Source organism: Salvia hispanica, chromosome 1, assembly GCF_023119035.1.
Source record: "Salvia hispanica cultivar TCC Black 2014 chromosome 1, UniMelb_Shisp_WGS_1.0, whole genome shotgun sequence".
Taxonomy (NCBI): Eukaryota; Viridiplantae; Streptophyta; class Magnoliopsida; order Lamiales; family Lamiaceae; genus Salvia; species Salvia hispanica.
The window spans coordinates 26482918-26495169 of record NC_062965.1 but is presented as its reverse complement, the minus strand read 5'-3'; the positions used below and the strand labels follow the sequence as shown (position 1 = coordinate 26495169).

Genomic DNA, 12252 nt, shown 5'->3' with positions numbered 1-12252 from the left:
TTACACCTATGTGTAGTCTTTGCAAGTGACATAGAAATAAAATCACCATCTCAAATGATAAAGATTTATAGATGTAATTAAGCAGATAACTAAACAAAATAGGAGTATGTAAGAAGCCATCAAAATGTAAAAAAGCTGATGTTAGGAAAATTTGTGTTGTAGCCATTAAACCTTTTCAACCAAACCCCAAGACTGATTAAGGAGGTTTTCAGTTTCTTCTTAATTGCATATAAACTTAGTTTCACCTTCTAATTTCTTAGATTCCTCTTCAAAGATGGGTATTTTTGGTCAATTCTGATTTATTCTTATGGGCCACATATATTGTTTAATTAATATTTGGGCTTAATTCCTCTTGGGCCACATATATTGTTTTTTTATCCACTGTATGGGACTCTTTTTATTATTTGACCAGAAATTAAATCTCCATATCTAACTATTATATACCAAGTAATCAATTGATTGTTGTACTCCTATAATTTTCATTTCTTTTTAAACCGCAAAATGCAATGGGGACCAACTATTGATATCTTAATTCCCTCTCTTAGTCATTCCGACACACTAAATAGTTACAAAACCTACCAAACTGTTTGAATATTGCATACTAGGTACTACTTTCATGAATAACAACATTTATACCACCCTTGTCATATCTATCTAATATAAGTATAGCCTCTGTTGATCATGTTGTCTAATTATGATATTTGGATAATGTCTTCTTTCTGTGATTATGTATTGGACTTATTTAATTTTTAATTTTTTTAATTTATGGAGTATAATAATTTTTGTGTTTAGTTTTAGTGTAGTTTTTCAAATTCTTCTTGGACGTCGGTCTCCATCACCACTATTACATGCAGTCCTACAATCTTGTTTTAATAATATATACTCACACTACTTACCATCCATCATCTATTGTCATTCAAGATATTAAAGGAAGCAAATTCAAGGTTTGATTTGGATTATGAAATTTGTCAAACTGCAGAGTACCTTTTTTGAATTATTTCTGCAATGTGTTTGTGTATGTTATGGAGTACTTATTAATTTGTAATGGATTCAATTAGGGAAAACAAGCTTCAAGATACAAGTAACCACATTCACCCCTACTGAATTGATAAGATGGCATCGTCCTCGGCGAAAAAAAACTGTCGCAAATTCACTCTGAGGGAGATCAGATATCCCATCAAGGATGCCATTAAGAAAGATGAAACGCTAGGAACAGGAGGTTTTAGTAAAGTTTATAAAGGTTATATCCAACAAGACAAAAGGAAAGTAGCTGTGGCTGTGAAGTGGCTTAAACAAACTTCCGATGAAAGGGGGTCGGGATTTGATGAGGAGATCGCTGCACTAACACAGATCAAGCACCGCAACATCGTGTCTCTTATTGGCTACTGTGATTCTAAGGGAGAGGAGATTCTTGTGTATGAATACATAGCCAATTTTACACTACACTATCACCTCCACGAAAGGCCAAAAACTGACGGCAATAGACCTCTCAAGTGGAATGAACGACTTGGAATATTAATTGGAGCTGCTCGGGGTTTGTATCATCTTCACTACTGCATCCCCAGCGGCTCATTTATTCATCGCGACATCAAGAGTTCGAATATCCTTCTTGACGATAATTTGGTGGCTAAAATTGGAGATTTTGGCATGGCCAAATGCGTAGCCTTGGATGATCATGATCCACTTGACAATGAGCGTGTAGGCACGTTTGGGTATTTGGATCCATACAGTAGGATAAATACAAGGGCAAGTGACACCTATTCGTTTGGGATTATGGTATTTGAGGTATTGAGTGGAAGACGGGTAGTTGATGATAGTCGTCTACAGGAAGAACGCGACTTTGCCACTTGGGCTAAAAGGACGGAAGCTGACAATATATTAGACCCAGTTCTCCATGAGAAGAACGTCGTGGAAGGTAGACGAGAGGCTCTCCACATATGCTGTGATGTCGCAAGAAGATGCTTGGGTTCTGAACCAGAGGAACGGCCTGATATGGGTCAAGTTTTGGGCCAACTTGAGTTAGCTCTAGTCACATCCCAAAATAATTCAACGCGGCCACAAGTTGATGGCCTTCTCTTGTCACCATTTGCATTGGACAATACGGATGTTGTTGTAGGATCAACAGGAAGTGTCGTTTACACGGCAGTCATCCGCACTTCTGGAATGAGAGTGGCTGTTAAAAGCTACAAGTGCAAGGGTTCAGAACAAGCCTTTCGAGAAAAGGTTTGCATAATTTTTAGTAGTTTTGATTTAGATTCATGATGCATATATTAAGAATCAATCTATTGTTTGTAGGTTGAGAAATTGTCTAGCCTCAATCATAAAAACGTGGTGAAGTTATATCATTTTTGGATAGCTGAATATTCGGAATTCTACATGTATGAACTGGCTTTAAGGAAGTCTATGCATCACTGTCTGCATGGTATGCTCCTCCTTCTCCTCCTCAGTTAATTTTTTTTATGTACATATAGTATAACTAACAAAGTAATTTATTTGGTAGAATTGACGTGGGCGCAAAGATATCAAGTTGCTGTTGACATTGCAAAAGGGCTGTGCTACATTCATGATGAGAAGGACTTGATTCACCGCAACGTCAAGTCTAGCAACGTGCTGATATTTGAAGATGGAACCGCGATCTTCTTATATCAAAGCCCTGTAGCTGTAATGGTAGCTTTCCACTTCCTCTGCCTCTTCGCGGCAGAAGGGAGCCGTGCAAGCTCTTTCATCCCCCTGAGTACGTTATATATTGATCTTTCCTTGAGATGAATTTGATTGTACTAGTACCAACACCGGTTATTATGTGATTGCAGATTTTCACAGGATGGTGATACTTTGCGTGGTGATATATACAACTATGGTGTAGTTCTTCTTGAACTATTGACTGGTAAGAAACTAGAAGATCCCACATTGACAAGTGGAACTAACCTTGTGAGTTGGGCAATACCATTGCTGACGATTGAGGAAAAAGATGATCTTAAGAGTTTTGGGGGAATATTACTGAAGAATGCACAAACAGAAACACCACCACCAATCAATGAGGAAGGGCTGAAAAGGATTGTCGATGGTGGACCTAAGGAGGACTACTCGAGAGTGAAAAAGGTAAAAAAAATCACTCCAATATCAAAATCACTTGATGTTTGTTACAATTACTTTGTGTCTTTGTTGCATTGACATATACAGATTGCTGAAGTTGTTATATGGTGTGTTGAAAACCAACCCTCTGCCCGGCCAAGCATGGACAAGGTTTTGAAGTACCTTGATACGTGCACTGCCCCAGAGTCTGAACATCCAAGCGAGACCACCAACAAAAAACGTAAGCTGCAGCACTGTCAAACCCAATAGCCCACTCGCCTCCAAGACTATGTCTAGCCACTTGACATTTTTTATGTTGTTACTAAAATTTAAGAATGAGTTCTGTTATTAAGGCCAAGGCCATAGGAAATCGAACTATGAGAAATACTTCTTTCGTCAAATCAAATTTCTCAAATTGTTACTAAAATTTAAGAATGAATTTCGTCCGAATTCTTCAATTATCTCCAAAACTTTATGATTTGTGTATATTTGTGCAGTTTGACGTTAACCTTTCTAAGCTTCTCTTCATTATAATTGACATCACCATTAATCACAGGCAAGTTTTTGAAAGTGGCAACGCACAAATATACATAAAATTGTCATGACCCGTGTTATTATATCACAGTACTCCCCCCTCCTTAATAATTTGTCACTAATTGACGAGAAAAAATTCAGTGAACCATCCACACCATGTAGGCATGATGAGTTGGTGTGCTCAACAAATAATTATTTGACAAGTAGAACTCTATAAAAGCTAATATTCCAACTATACGTAATTATACATGGAATCTGTAAATCACCATTCAATGAGTATTACAATAAATTATGGAAAAATTTTCAAAATATTTTGAACCTTTTTAAATATTCTCAACTACATATTGAATTTAATGGGAATAATATTTGCGTACACATAATAATACATGTGTTTTGCAATTTTATTTTATAGTTTTAAAATATTCTTACATTTTTATATGCTATTAGAAAAAAAGTTGAAATTAATACATTAGTATAGCCACACTTCATTATTTATGTACTTAGTAGAACACACGTGATATTATATACACAAACGTATATTAACCTAAAATAAAAAGTTTGGCTATTAATTTAAATCTTGTTGATATATTATTAATTATTTCAACTTTTATCTATTTTTTGATAGAATATAAAAACTTAAGATTTTTTTTAAATTATAAAATAAAATAACAAAAAACATGTAAAATTGTATAAATATATTACTCCCACTAAATTCGGAGTATGTATATGACATAAATACAAAATATTTAGATTTTTTCCCATAATTTAAAGTAATAATTGACTTGTATATTTACATCCATTAATTTCTATATATAATTATGTATAGTTGTAATATAACTTTTATATGTTGGACATACCAACTCATTGTGCCAAATGGTATGTGTAGATTCTAGACTAGAGAATTTTTTCTCCTAATTGACTCAACACTAAACTAAATTTTAAGAAATGTAATAATAGAATATAGATTAAAAAAAGTTAATAGTAGTTTTATAATAAAATATGAGTAAAAATGAGCTAGACGAAATACACTTATTACAAATCTAACGAACACGAATAAAAGAGATGCCTTATACCTTATAGGTGGAACCGACGGCGACGGTGAACTCGGAAGAGACCGACGTCGCCGTGACCATCACATGCAGGCGATGGCAGCCGGGAAAGAGGGCGGCGGCGGCGACTACGCAGTCTTTTATGTTTGGGCCAACCTGTATATTTGGGCTCATTTCACTTAGTATTTGGTTCTGCTGGGCTTCAAATTGAGAAGAGAGGAGCCCAATTCGGTTTTTAAATATAACGAGGTCTGCAGAATTAAATTAACCTAGGAGAGCCCATTTTTTGAAATTCAAAGAGTTTGACTTGTTTTAATATTAAATGATCCATAATTCAAGGTGTGGTCGAGTAGCATGGGACTCGTCCATCTCTAACCAAATGTTCAGGGATCGATCCCTGCCTTAGGATATGGAGCAACTTTAAATCCTTGGGCCAGCTGTCCACCTATTGAGATGCCTACAAATCAGCGCGGTGAATAGTCACTGGGCACGCCGATGAAGACCAAATTTCCGAGTTGAGGAAGATTCCAAGGATGGGAAAAAACCCTTGTATTTATATCGAGTCTTAAGAAAATAATCTCTAGAATAGTTATAAATCAAATCTCCAATTTAAGTTATAACATAAATCTAAAATAAGACAAGGCAAAAATATATGATGCATATCATCAGGTTAGTAAGTACTAGTATTTTGATAAACATGAGTTTTGAATGTTTTTAAAGCCTCAATCATGCAAATTATATTCTTAAATTGCATGTATTGTACATTTTAGTAAGTATCTTTCTTGAAATTAAATTTAATATGTAATTTTTTTTTCTTAAAGGAGAGAACCACAAAGATAATATTGAGAAATAAATAATGATTTCTGAAAATCTTGAAAAGTGAAAAAGAGAAACTTTTTCCAACCTATTAGAAAGTGGATAAAAATACGAATTATTTTCAAAATGATATTTTATAAGCTTCTGATGATCGTTGTTTATTCAAACAATGTTTTCTTGCTATAAACTTTTGTGTATGATACTTATCTATTTGGTTTGAACTTAAGAATATAATTCAGGTTCGAGCATGGGTGGTGTATACAAGCAACCGAGGAAGGTGGTCACCTTCCCAGCACGAGAAATGTTAATGGTGACCAGAGTTGTCAACTGGGTCAGGCTATCCTGGTCCATCAATGAAATGAAGTGGACCTAAGCTGGGCTCATTGGTTGAAATGGGCTCTAATTGGGCCATTTTGTAGACGCAGGCCTGAACTAGGCCTAAGACCATCTAAAATTTCAGGATTTTAATGTCAACACAGTATCAACACAACATAATTATGTTGACATTTTCCTGTTGATGCTTTTTTGTGATCTGTTGACATTTTTCAATGGTGCAGATCATAGTTTTGAGTTTGTAGAATATGTATATATGTAGTATATAATATAACATATTATATTAAATCAATAGAATATATATATATATATATAATATTATATTTAAAATATAATTCGGTTATTTGGCTTTTTCATTTTTTTTTTGCCGAACCGAACCGAACTGAAAATTTTATATTTTCAAAATCGAATCGAACCGAAAAATTGAAAAAACAGAACCGAATTTCAAAATTTAGATTTGGTTCGATTCTGATATTTGGTTTTCAATTTTTTTTGCTCAACCCTAAAAGTAAATGTGTAAAATAAAATAAAAATTGTAAATGTGCATTAAATGAGTGCGATGTTTATCGACGGTGATCACATAATATATGTAGAATATCATTTTTATCTCTCTCTGTATGTCCAAACTATTATTAAGTGAATGCATTCTTTTATTAAGGCCACATGCAATCGAATTCTGATAAATTTTCCTTTATCAAATGAATTACACATATTATGAGGATTACTTGAAATTTTTACGTTGTTACTAAAATTTAAGAATGAATTTTGTTATTAAAGCCATATGCAATCGAATTATAACAAAAACTTCTTTCGTCCAATGAATTACACGCACATAGAATAAGATTTCGTTCATTATCTTCAATGTAAAACCAAATGTAGAAAACAAACGCTCTATATATTTTATTTACAATTCTCCAAATTTCGTCAGAATTCTTTGATTATCTCCAAAAACATGTATGATCTCGTTACCGATCTCAAACTTTATGATTTGTTTATATTTGTGCAGTTCATCTTATTCTTTCTAAGCTTCTCTTGATTATAATTATGATTTGTTTTATATATGTGCAATTTATGGTTTTAACAATGTGTTGACATTAACTGGTTGACAATACGTTGACATCAATTTCTTGAAATTTAACAATGTGTTGATAGTGTGGACAATATATCAGCAGAGTTTGAAGTTAGTACAATATATAGAGTTTGCATATATTATTACTATATAAGATGTGATCAAATGCAAACTCTAAATATTGTACAAACTCCAAACTATGATCTGAACCGTTAGAAAATGTCAACGGAAGACAAGATAATACAAAGTAGAAACAAAAGATATCAACACAGTGTCAACGGTTAATGTTGTGTCGACATTGTGTTGAAGCTGTGTTGACATTTTTAGTTGATGTTATTTTATCATCTGTTGATATTTTCTAACAGTCCAGATCATAGTTTGGAGTTTGTATAATATATGAGTTTGCATTTTATCACTACTCTCTCTATATATATAATATTAAAAATCTAAGTAGCCATTAAGGATAATTAATATGAATGTTTTTTTTTTTTTAATCTAAATCAGACTTTACTTTTTGGATACCAACTTGAGTGAGAAGATGGAAATGGCAAAACATATTCAGAAATTCTCTCTATTCAGTATCAAGATGGCCACCAAAAATTTCAGTGATCAAAATAAAATTGGGAGCGGTAGTAATGGTATAGTGTATAAAGGTAACTTCGGGGAAAGGTTGGTGGTGGTAAAAAGGCGGACGAGTAGTTCAATTCCAAAGGATAGCATGTCCTATGAGGAGATTGCAACACTAAGTCATATCCAACATCATAATATAGAACATCTAGTTGGCTACTGCGATGAGGAGGGCGAGAAGATTGTTGTGTATGATTTCGTAAAGAATCATACACTGGCATATCACCTTCAAGATGAACACCGCTCCAAGCTAGGCTGGAATGTTCGACTTAAAATCTTAATTGGAGTTGCTCAAGGCCTGTGTCATCTTAACAGCTGCCTCCCGAAAGCCTTTTGTTTACATAGCAATCTGAAGAGTTCAAATATCCTTCTAGATGAATATTTTGTGGCTAAAGTTGCAAATTTTGGGTCGGCTAAACGTGGATTTTTGGTGGAACTCTATAATCATTGTGATATAACGACAAAAATTGACACATATTCATTTGGGATTATTATGCTTGAAGTATTGAGTGGTAGACGGGTAATTGATCGCAGCTATAACTTGATCACATGTATTTTCGAGAAAGAAGCTAGCGATATTTTAGACCCACTTTTGCGTGGAAACATCTCCCAAAATAGCCTCAATATATGTTGGAATGTCGCTAAAATATGCTGCAGTGAACATACATTGCCAACACTACATATGTCATCAGTCGTGTCCCATCTTGAGACAGCCCTATTCATGTCCAAGACTGACTCGAGGAATGTTGGTAATATGTCGCCGAAAATTCCACTATCTGAGTTGAAGCTGCATGATACACGCCTCGAGGAAGGCTCAGCCAGGCCCACACTGATCGGGAACCACGACCAGGCCCAACGGGGCACCAAACGTACATATCAAGAAGCCCACGGCAATACTCTACATACACTTAGATAATTTATCTTTTCCTTATTTTATAGATTTGGTGTTTTCTTTGTTGGTTTTGTATTCTCGGATTCGTTTACTTAATATCGTGTTATTGGAAATTGGAAGGATTTGCACTTACGCTACAAGTTTTTGGTAGAAAATTAAAATTTGATCAATTGGCTCAAATATAAAAAGTTTGATCAAATTAAAGTTTTTGTCATCTAACTAATAGTAATTTCTTTCAAAATTTTATTATAAAGTGCGCCTAACTAATTGGAAAGCTTGATAATGGAAATGTACTTTTGTCAATTTCAAGTTTGATCTCACATTTATCTCACCACTCGTTACATTTTATGTAAACCATCGACACTTTTCTCTTTTAAAATCCAATTTCCATCGATTGATCCATCATTTATCAACATAATTATTCAACTTTCTGTAACACAGTCTTCCAAATTCTTTTAAAATAATTTTTCCAACAAATTGATTGGATATTTATCACCACACTCTCTAATCTCTAGTTGTCTCGAAAAAGCTTAATCCTGCTATGAAAACCGTCGTCGCCACTTAATATCCACCGTGAAAATCGTCGTCGTTTTTTCTTGACGCAACGGTCGATCGCACCTGTTCGCCTCCGTTGTCAACATAACCTTCTAGTGTCCACGGGTAGAAAGCGTAGGTTGGATGAAGATGAAGAATCGATATATGATAATCGTTAATGCTAACTAAATAATTTGGCATGTGTAAGAAATTGATATTTAAGCATGTTTAGTTTGTAAAACTGAAATAGTTGTTAGTAAGATTATTCGAAGAAATAGTCGTTATATAGCTCGTAATCCCTCCGTCTCACAATAAAAGTTATATTTGGTTTGGACATGAGGACTTAAAAAATAAAGAAAAATAAGTTAAAAAAATTAGGGGAATATGAGTCTCACTTATATATAGTACTCCATCCGTCTCCAAAGAGTATGAACTTTAGATTCGAGATAATTCTTTTAACAAAGCAAAAAAATTATAATCTACGTACAAAACATCCTGAAATAAATACGGTGACACTTACCTTTAATAAAATTACTAAATCTTATCTTTTACTACTTATATGTATACCAATATTAATTTAAATTCCTTTCTTAATCTTATTCAGTTACTGTATTTAATTTCTATATACTCTTATACGTCCAGTATATGTTGAAAAAACAATATATTTACACAAACTTATGAGGACAACCATGACGTTTTATGTCTCGACTCGAAAAAAAAACAATTAAGCATTTCGGACGGTCCATAGCCCATAGGGGTCGGTGTTACGATCCTCTATATCATAGGATATCCATATTATTTAGTTGTCTATTTGATTCACCATATCTATCCAATTTATATTTAGATATTTATTTCTTATTCAATAAGTTAGGGTATTAGTATGCTAGTATTATAAATACGAGAGATTATATCATTTTATCATTCAATCAATGAATGGATGAATATTTTCCCCTCCAAAGATATCATGTGTTTTTCAATCCTAATTTTGGATTCCCTCCGCCGACCCTGATTGGATGTCGGAGTATTCTATCAGCCGCCGAGTTATCTGCCCGACGGGAGCGACTCCCGTACACAGAAACTCCGCCATCGTCCGCCGAGCCTGTTGGTCGCCGGAAATTTACCTCCACTGCCGAGCGAAACTCACCGCCGGTGCTTGTTAAGGGAAATACCCTTAACAACTGGTGCTTTCATCCAGCTCTCACCCTCCCACCATTTCGAATCAAAGCTACGCCGCTGCCCGACGGAAAACATTCCGCGCACAACAACTGCTTTGGTTGTTGAGTCCTGCCTGTCCGCCGAGCTCTAGTTGCCGGACAACCTTACTTCGCCAACACCTTACGAGAAGGATTCCCGCGCGCCGCGTCGAAGTGATCTCATCCCCCGAGTTCTGTTATCATATCTTACAACTATCATCGCCAATTCGACCACAACCATGTGTCACGCAGCTACGCCGGAGTTGGGTGCAGTGCACAATACCTTCCGGATCGGCAACCGCTATCCCGACCACCTCACCGAATGGAGTCGGTCCAGTCCTGCCGCCCCACCTATTGGGATCTTCACCATAACCGAAGACTTATGGATTTCCAACACTATGATCCACCACAACCACCACATCTCCAAGAACTGTGTTATGAACAATTGATCGACCTATTGGATGCTGCTACCTCCAGGTTGAAATCACATTTTGAAGAAATCGATCGTCGTCTGACAAAATTGCAGTCATCAAAATCAGTGTATGGACAACAACCCTATGCGGACTTCGATTTCAAACCACCCAGGCGTCGTCCGACTTGCTGGGATCCGCCATCCCAAACGTCCGGTCACCGTAGCCGTGTTGGAGAGATTCGCGCTCCTCCGCTACCGGAACCTCCGCAACAGCCGACTCCAGACCTGCTGTGCTAGTAGCTCCAAAACAGGAACCAGCACCCCATGCACCCTAACTCCCGTACCCCCACACGACTGCAGTTCGTGCTCAACCTGAAGCCTCCGCCAAGTCACCGCTGTTCTGCAGCACCACCGCCTGCTGCTGCTGCGGTCAAATCGTCTGCTAAAACAACCAAGTATAACATCGACTATTGAGCTTCCGCCCTATACCGCGCAGAGCCCTTGCCAGCCCTTTCTACCGCTGTATGTGCAAGCTTCATTATGGGCCTCTACTCGTCAACCGCAAGCTGGTGTCTCAACCTTAAGGAAAATGGAGTGGGAAACAAAGTTAGACAATAGTGAAGAGAAGTTGATCGTACTTATTAATGCGTGGAATCAAAAAGTGATAGAGAAAGAGAATGAGTCTACTGCTAAAAGTGAAGAAGAGGTCAACAACACTTTTCTGAAGCTGATCGAGAAAGCGATAAAAGTTGATACTCATCGATCTACTTTAGAGACGAAAGAAAAGGATTTTAGTGTGTTGACTGAGAAGCCAAGCAAAAGAAAGAGCATGAAGATTCATAGCCTTGTTGATGAACACACATATGGATTTGTATTAAGAAGCAAGACAATCAATTAGAAATGGAAGAGAAGCAAAGGAGGGGAGCACACTTTTCAAGCACTTGCTTGTGTATATGTGGATTTGAATGTCACTGAGATTACAAACATGAATCCTCGATTACCATCGCTCGACGCCGATGCACGGTTGATTCCTCCACGAAATAACAAGTCGTGTTTGAGCATTGGACGTGTGGCAGAGCTTTCCATTTTAGCGTTGTGATACGAACCCGGGTAGCGCTAAACCAAGGAGAGTTAAGTGAAAGAGGTGACAAAGAGTCAAGCCGCAACTTGGGTCAGATTCGAGCAAAGATTCGCCTATCCATATGATGTCCAAATTCTCGTCAAAGACCACCATTGTCTTCATCGTCGAAAGAGCTTCGCGTGCGTATCTTGCACAACTCAATCGGAGTTCGGATGAGGAAGTTATGGTCATTTTACGAAAATCGCGCAGTCAAGCAAAGGAGGCTCCAGAAGGTTCACGCGGGGTGTTTTAATATATGAAAACACCCGACGGGGTGTTTTGTGCCCGGGAAGAATTCAAAAGGCGGGATTTTGAATTATTTGAAGTGCCTGTTCATATTCTAACCCTAGTTTGAGTGACTTTTCATCTCTCAATCTCCCACATCTATAAATAGGGCCTTTTGTATCATTTGTAATAGATTAGAGATTAGATTGAGTTTAGAAAAGGAGTGTCTCCTTTGTGAGAGTCCCTCCCCATGTTGGGTGAGATGAATGTTTGGAAAAATCCATGGTCGGGCTATGGTTACTTTGTGGTTAGCCCGGGGTTAGCCACTTGGTAAATTCACAACTAGCACCATGTAGCTAGTGGCGGAGCTTGAGTG

General features: G+C 36.5%; 2 protein-coding genes across 2 annotated transcripts; both read left to right on the top strand.

The window, feature by feature from the left end:
• Nucleotides 1–1113: 1113 nt before the first annotated feature.
• LOC125192567 (ephrin type-A receptor 4-like) lies at nucleotides 1114–5844 on the top strand. The gene is made up of 6 exons (XM_048090184.1): nucleotides 1114–2223; nucleotides 2296–2422; nucleotides 2501–2738; nucleotides 2811–3099; nucleotides 3181–3313; nucleotides 5711–5844. Exons 1-6 carry the CDS (start codon nucleotides 1114–1116, stop codon nucleotides 5842–5844), a joined length of 2031 nt encoding a protein of 676 aa, XP_047946141.1.
• Nucleotides 5845–7459: 1615 nt separating this feature from the next.
• On the top strand, nucleotides 7460–8416 carry LOC125192559 (probable serine/threonine-protein kinase PBL25). The gene has a single exon (XM_048090172.1). It carries the CDS (start codon nucleotides 7460–7462, stop codon nucleotides 8414–8416), a length of 957 nt encoding a protein of 318 aa, XP_047946129.1.
• Nucleotides 8417–12252: the final 3836 nt, after the last annotated feature.

Coding starts and splice junctions, on each gene's coding strand:
- LOC125192567 (XM_048090184.1), top strand. CDS start 1,114: ATGGCATCGTCCTCGGCGAAAAAAAACTGTCGCAAATTCACTCTGAGG. Junction 2,224..2,295: donor AACAAGCCTTTCGAGAAAAG/GTTTGCATAATT, acceptor TATTGTTTGTAG/GTTGAGAAATTGTCTAGCCT. Junction 2,423..2,500: donor TATGCATCACTGTCTGCATG/GTATGCTCCTCC, acceptor TTTATTTGGTAG/AATTGACGTGGGCGCAAAGA.
- LOC125192559 (XM_048090172.1), top strand. CDS start 7,460: ATGGCCACCAAAAATTTCAGTGATCAAAATAAAATTGGGAGCGGTAGT.